Genomic DNA, 7,600 nt, shown 5'->3' with positions numbered 1-7,600 from the left:
GGTTTGCGGAGTCTGTAACCTGAAGCATATGTAACCCGAGGTACCACTGTATAAGTATCTATTCGCCATCCTAGGCTTCATCAGTGGAACAAGCTCAAATGTAATATTACAGGATAGTGGATCTTATAGCATAGTAGTGGTTGCAAGATGGCGAAACAAGGCTAATATTCTGGAAATCCTTGTCTTAGACTTTGTGAAAGTATTCTGTGGAACTGTAACAACCCTTCATGTGGATTATTGTACTCTTTGAACAGACAGGTGGAATAGATACTTATACATGCATGAACTGACTAGAGAATGAACTGATCCACTGGGTCTTCTGCTTTTTTTGTTGAACTTTATGAGACTTCTGTTGAAATGTATAATTTGATACAATGAATAGTATACTTTATTTATTCAAAAGTACAGCCGGTTACGTCTTGTGTGTTTATTGCCTTCAGATTACTGCTGTGAACTGAATGTGAGTAACACTTTATTCTTACTTTGAAAGAAGACTGTGTTGTGTTATTATTTTAAGAGGGAAACGAAGGGGAAACTTAGCACGAACAATCCAGACTGGATTGCTTAATTAACGGATTCTAACGAATCCTCAACTTGCATCCAATAAATTGCACAGGGAATGTGCTCTGCTGTTTATTCACTAGCGTGAGTGAGGAGGGATAATATCAAAACAATATATCCTCTCCTACCTTCCTTAGCATTCCCACAGTCTAAGTGCCTGGCGGTCTTCCATGTTAATATTTCAGAGGATGCTGGAGCCTGCTCCACTCATGGGAAAATCTTGCAGAGTTGTTGTTCAGCTCAAGGCTTCCTGAAATGTGTGCAGCTGCAAGGAGGGTGGGAGCAGGAGGCCTGGAGCTGGAGGTGGGTGGGCAAAAGAAGAAAAATTCTACAAGTGAGTGTCTGGAGGCGGTTTGAGGATGGATGACAGCTAACAGATTGAGGTTGAATCCTGACAAGACAGAAGTACTGTTTTGGGGGGGACGGGGGCAGGCGGGTGTGGGGGACTCCCTGGTCCTGAATGGGGTAACTGTGCCCCTGAAGGACCAGGTGCAAAGCCTGGGAGTCATTTAGGACTCTCAGCTGTCCATGGAGGCGCAGGTCAATTCTGTGTCCAGGGCAGCTGTTTATCAGCTCCACCTGGTACGCAGGCTGAGACCCTCCCTGCCCGCGGACTGTCTGGCCAGAGTGGTGCATGCTTCCTAGGAGGAACAGGAGGTTGACGGAGGAGGGTGGGATGACCCGTTCTGTAGCAAGCGGCCCAAGAACCCACCATTTTGCCTTAAGAGAGAACAAGACACTCCTCTTCATGCATAAGAGTGGCCGCCAAGACCACATAACACCGGTCCTGAAAGACCTACACTGGCTCCCAGTATGTTTCCGAGTACAATTCAAAGTGTTGGTGCTGACCTTTAAAGCCCTAAACAGCCTTGGCCCAGTATACCTGAAGGAACGTCTCCACCTCCATTATTCTGCCTGGACACCGAGGTCCAGCGCCGAGGGCCTTCTGGCGGTTCCCTCGCTATGAGAAGCTAAGTTACAGGGAACCAGGCAGAGGGCCTTCTCGGTAGTGGCCCCTGTCCTGTGGAATGCCCTCCCACCAGATGTCAAAGAGAAGAACAACTACTAGACTTTTAGAAGACATCTGAAGGCAGCCCTTTTAATGTTTAACAGAGCACTGTATTTTAAGACTTTGTTGGAAGCCTCCCAGAGTGGCTGGGGAAACCCAGCCAGATGGGCTAATAAATTATTATTATTATTATTATTATTATTATTATTATTATTATTATTATCAACAGCCATCCCAGAGCCTTAGCACCATTCATCTCATTTTGCACAATTTATTCCACATCGCACCACCTGCGTCTTAAACTGTTTTGTTATGTAATTGATTCTTCAGAATAGTCGTGCAGAGAGAGCGGACCTCCAGCATCTCCACAGACCAGTCGAAAACCCAATTCCCACACCGGCTTTCGATATTTCCGGGGTGTGTGTGCCTTTTGGCTGGCTTTCCCAGCCAATGCTTCATATGGACTGGGAACTTGAGTGTGTTAAATACTGAACTATGTTGAGAACGGAGCTTCTGAAGCTGAATGATGTGCCGCAGCTCTGTAGGTTTCCTTTTCTTTTTTTAAAAGGAGAAGGGGAAGCTGCATTCCCAGTAAGATTCTAGTCCTCATGAGAAAGTGCTGATTCGAATAGGAACAAAGCTGCCTTACAATGATTCAGTACATCTAGAACAAGACTGTCTACACTGACTGGCAGTGGTTCTCCTGAGTTTCAGGTAGAGAACAATCTCAGCCCTCTCTGGAGATACTGTTGAGCATTGAATCTCAGACCCTCTTCATGCAAAGCAGGTAATAATAATAATAATAATAATAATAATGGTAATAATTTTTTATTTATACCCCACCCTCCCCAGCCAAGACCGGGCTCAGGGCGGCTAACAACCAATAATAAAAACAAGTTGATTAAAATACAATTTAAAAAAGATTAAAATACAACATTAAAACATTAGGATGCAGCCTCTTCACAGGAGGAGAAAGGAAAAAGAAGGGGAGGGAATCAAACTGATTCCAAGCCAAAGGCCATGTGGAACAACTCTGTCTTACAAGCCCTGCGGAAAGAAATAAGATCCCGCAGGGCCCTGGTCTCATGAGGCAGAGCATTCCACCAGGCCGGAGCCAGTGTTGAGAAGGCCCCGGCTCTGGTTGAGGCTAATCTAACTTCCTTGGGGCCCGGGACCACTAGGGTGTTGCTATATATGGACCTTAAGGTCCTCCGGGGGCATACCGGGAGAGGCGGTCCCGTAGGTACGAGGGTCCTAGGCCGTGAAGGGCTTTAAAGGTAAAAAGCAGCACCTTAAATCTGACCCTGTACTCCACCGGGAGCCAGTGCAGCTGGAAAAGCACTGGGTGAATATGCTCCCATGGCAAAGACCCCATGAGGAGCCTCGCTGCAGCATTCTGCACCCGCTGGAGTTTCTGGGACAGATTCAAGGGCAGCCCCGCGTAGAGCAAATCACAGTAGTCAAGCCTGGAGGTACTCTGCTATTGACCCTTTCCCTAGAGCTCATGTAGCCTGGGATACATTGAGATGCTCAAATCCATTTGGTGTTGGGTGGAAAACAACAACCCACCTGTGCCCTATTGCTGTGCCCTTGAAAATCCTTTCGTGTGCAATTATCATGGTTTCACGTGGATTCTGGCTAGCCAGCTTTTAAATTAATATTTTTTAAGTCACCTGCATACAACGGACGAAGGAAATAATCAGCATTAGTCTTACTCCCAGGATATTATTATCATTGGGCGGCGGTGAGGTTTTTTTTTTCTGTCATTGTTTTCTTTTTAATTAAATTGGATGACAAAGCCAAGACACAGACAGAAGAAGACCGATAACGAGACCGTAAATAGTTTTAGAAAAAAAAGAGGGGGTGGGGAGAGGAGGAAGAAAAGAAAGACAGAAAGAAAGAAAGCAAAGCAGAAGAGAGAAAGAGAGAGAGAGAGAGAGAGAGAGAGAGAGAGAGAGAGAGAGAGAGAGAACAGAAGAGTCTGGTCAACGGAGATGTGAATTCTGGGTGGAGGAGAGACGAAGGGTCTCTGCGTCAAAGGCTTTCACGTTAGTTCCAAAGTAACTGTTAAGATGATGGCCAGAAGGAATTTATAGCTGCTGTGGCTGTCTGGTGAACCTAGGTGAACAAAAAAAGAAGAAGACAATTTTTGACAGGCTTCTTTTGTACGCGTCTGGATGCACAGACCTGGACATCATTTCATTTTTACTTCGTCAGAAAATCAGAAGAGGCTTCCAGATCAGACAATGATCTGATCTAGTCCAGCATTCTGTTCTCCAACCAGCCAACCAATGCTCCAAAGGCAGGGTTCAAGCATAAGAGCACCATCCCCTCTGACAGTTTCTGGCAACTGGTATTCAAAAGCATTTCCGCCTCTGACCATGGAGGCAGAGCCTAGCTGTCAAGGCTTGTAGCCACTGATAAGCCCTCTCCTCCGAAAAGTTTAAAGCATCCAAATTGGTGGCCATCGTTGTGGCAATATCTAAAACAAGGCAGTCAGAACCAGCTAGATTGCTAGAAAGCCACGCACACAGTTGGATCTCCCAAGAGCCTACAGGAAATTCTTTCTTGTGAGAGCCACTTTCATTGTGTCAAGCCAGGTAAAGGAGATCAGCCTATACAGTGGTACCTCTGGTAGCGAATGGGATCCGTTCCGGAGGCCCGTTCGCAGCATGAGCGGAACGCAACCCGCGTCTGCGTGTCTGCACATGCGTGGGTTGTGATTTGCCGCTTCTGCGCATGCACGTGATGTCATTTTGAGCGTCTGCACATGCGCAAGCTGCGAAACCCAGAAGTAACCCTTTCCTGTACTTCCGGGTCACCGCAGAACGCAACCTGAAAATGCTCAACCTGAAGCAAATGTAACATAAGGTATGACTGTATAAGCTGGTCACGTCCCTAGCCTGCTCTCTCTCTCTGATCCCTGATCCCTGATCTCCGATCTCTCTGATCTCTTCTCTTTCATGCTTCATTGATGACTAGGAATGCAGGGCACGTGCTGACTCGTGAGTCACAGCGCAGACACCGGTTCTAACCTAAACAACAATATATGTCTGTAACTACATTTTAAGCCTGCCTCAAAACTGTTACTGTGAAACCGAGCGAGGAAATCTACCTTTACTAAGAAGAAGAGTGTTTTGCATGGTTGTTGTTTTAAAGGAAGAAAAGGGGGAAATACCAGGAAATCCAGTTTGCAGTAAAGCATCCTTGATGACTTAAATTAAAAGGCTAAAGCTAGCTTATCAACAGCTTCCTTAGTTTTGCTGACGAAGGGATGGACTCACAAATGTAAGGATGGATAATATCTAAGAAATATATCCTCTGCCTAGTTTCTATACCAGGCTTCCTCAACCTCGGCCCTCCAGATGTTTTTGGCCTACAACTCCCATGATCCCTAGCTAGCAGGACCAGTGGGCAGGGATGATGGGAATTGTAGTCTCAAAACATCTGGAGGGCTGACGTTGAGGAAGCCTGTTCTATATACATCCTTGCAATCACTTCCCCCTTTGGGAGGAAGTGCCTTAGTTTAGCTGTGTGCTGCATGAAGAAGTCCTTTCTTGTGATCTACAGCAACTTGTGTTTCCGAGGTATACTGTTTCTGACATTGGAGGGAGAACATAGATATCATGGCTGGTTGCCTTATCCACCGGGCAGGCACTTAGGATTGCTCCCTAAATAAAAGCTGAAGGGTTGTGCCTTACCATTGGAGTCTTCTGTTCCTCTTGGGATATTTGGGTTTTCTAAAAGGAGAAAGAAAAGGGGCAAAAATGAAGAATAATGAGGTGGTCACATTAACATGGGAGAACATTGTGCAGTTGCCAGATATTGCCAGTGTGGGATGTGATACATTAGTAGCAGTCAAATACAACATTCCTTGTTTTCCTAGAGTGGACATGCAAGGGGATGTTTGGTTCAGCCAGTCGGAACCTCCTGTTTCCTCCTGGGCTGGGCCATACTTCCTTTTGCATGTGACTAGAGGTGGGTGTGACCTTACCTGTGCAGGTAACAAAAGCACAAGGCATGCAGCCTTCCTCCCTCTCTTTTCCACCTTCCTTTCGTCGTGTGAACTGAAGTGACTGACAGTCTGCAGTCACTGGGATTAACCCTCCCATATGGGGTCGATCCACATGTATATACTTTGTAACTAAGTCTGCCTTCAGGGATCCATCTGTGGAACCGATGATGTGAGCAATCTTCTTTTATAGACTTTACACAAGATTGTGGTGTGTTTATTCTTTTAGGAGGGATTCAAACAGAACTTACTAGGAGTGTAATAGGAAGAGGCTTAAACAAGCCTGCAACCAGCTATCTGCTGTGCATTTAAAAGGGGAATGTGAAACTCTGCTAAGTTAAAGGACTTGCTAGCACACGTTAGAAAGGATATTAATAAGCAATATATCCTGCTCCCAAGCCTCCCCCAAACTGCCGGAAAGAAGGGGGGAGGCCGCTGGCAAAGCAGCATGATCCCCATCCCCAAGAGAGCAACCCACTGCTCCCAAGCCTCCCTGAGCTGTCAGGGGAAAGGGAATGTCATGAATATTAGTTGCTCTTTAACTTTTCACTGTCAGAATTTGGAAAAAAAGTGTGGCTTATATTCGGGCCAATACGGTACTTCATCGTAACTGTGGGATGTGAAACACAAGAGCAGTCAAGTACAACATTCCTAGAGTGAGCATGTTTGCACATGGGGAGGAATGTTTGTCCAGCCAGCAGGTAAACTTCCTGTTTCCTTCTGGGCTGGGACAGACTTCCTCTGCATGTGACTGGAGGTGGGTGTGGCCTCACCTGTGCAGGTAATGACAAAAGCACAGGGCAGGGCAGCCATCTCTCTCTCTGTGACTACTTTCATTGAAGAAGCAACATCTGCTTAGCCAAAGATGCTCTCTTGGCCTCCAGCCAAGAGAGGACAAAGGGTCTGTCTCCTTATAGGATAGTTTCCAGGTGTATGTTACTTTTCTAAGCTAAGTCTGCCTTCTGGGATCCGATTGTGAACAGAATGTGAGTAAACCTTTTTATACTTTTATAGAAGACTGTGTCGTGTCTTATCTTTTATGAGGGAATAAGGGGGAAATACCAGAACAGTTATTATAGAGGCTTTAGCGAGCCTGAGCAAACGCATCCACTGCAAGTTTAAAAAGGGGAATGTTACTCTGCTAAATTGTGAACTTGTTAACACAAGTTGGAAGGCTCTAATCAGACAATATATCCTCTCCTGCATCCCTGAACATTCCCCCACAGTAAGATCTCGGGGCAGTTCACAGACCATAGAGACTGTGTGCCCAGGGGCTTCTATGAATAGTGAGGAGGAGGATCTGGGCCTGATGGTGGCAGGAAAGGGATAATGTGTGGAGGACCCCAAACCATGGAGAATGGTTCCCCAAGGGCCGTGAATGGGAGAACCGCAACCTCCCGCATACCAAAGACTATCAGCCTGGTGTGGGTGTCCGTGGATCCAAGTGGGTTCTGCGCTGTGCAGCGGTACATGGAGCCGTTCAGTTCTGCCGGCACTCGCTCCAAGATCAGCTCCTTGCCATCGTGCTCCGCACTGCCGTCCAGGAGCCTGCTCCCAACGCGGGTCCAAGTGAACATGGGTTCGGGGAAGACTTCATTCTGAAAGCCAAGCAACACCCAACAAATGCATCGGTAGAGCTGCAAAGTCTAGTTTCTCTGCAACAGTGACCAGATAGGAACTTTGAAGACTCGTGAGGCTCATATTAAAGAAAAAGGAGGCTGAACCTCGTAAGGTCCCTGGATTTGGAATTGCAATCTAAACTGGAGAAGAACTCCTTACAGCTCACCTTGAACACAATGGAGTGCAATGCAAACTACATTTCCCAAGAGCCACTGCAGCGGCTGTTGTTATGGATGGATAAACATTATTTCAAAGGAAGGAGAAAGGGGAGTTTCATGAATTAAGAGGCCGGGTGGTTGGTTGACTTTGGGGGGTGGATTGGCTTGCTATTTAAGTACAGTGGTACCTCGGGCTACATACGCTTCAGCTTACAGACTCTGCTAACCCAGAAATAGTGC

At 46.4% G+C, this 7,600-nt stretch overlaps 1 protein-coding gene across 1 annotated transcript in view; it reads right to left on the bottom strand.

The window, feature by feature from the left end:
- Nucleotides 1-1,712: 1,712 nt before the first annotated feature.
- IGSF21 (immunoglobin superfamily member 21) overlaps nucleotides 1,713-7,600 on the bottom strand; it is a 251,973-nt gene continuing 246,085 nt past the window's right edge. Inside the window, exons 8-10 of the mRNA XM_028741566.2 lie at nucleotides 6,988-7,180; nucleotides 5,272-5,310; nucleotides 1,713-3,688 (exon numbers count right to left, since the gene is read on the bottom strand). Of these exons, the coding sequence (XP_028597399.1) occupies nucleotides 3,615-3,688; nucleotides 5,272-5,310; nucleotides 6,988-7,180 (306 nt within the window). The 3' untranslated portion in view covers nucleotides 1,713-3,614. The remainder of the gene's footprint in view (nucleotides 3,689-5,271; nucleotides 5,311-6,987; nucleotides 7,181-7,600) is intronic.

The sequence above is a fragment of the Podarcis muralis genome, chromosome 7 (genome assembly GCF_964188315.1).
Source record: "Podarcis muralis chromosome 7, rPodMur119.hap1.1, whole genome shotgun sequence".
In the NCBI taxonomy this organism is placed as follows: Eukaryota; Metazoa; Chordata; class Lepidosauria; order Squamata; family Lacertidae; genus Podarcis; species Podarcis muralis.
Note: the sequence above shows the minus strand (reverse complement) of the source record. Positions and strands in the feature narration are given on the sequence as shown.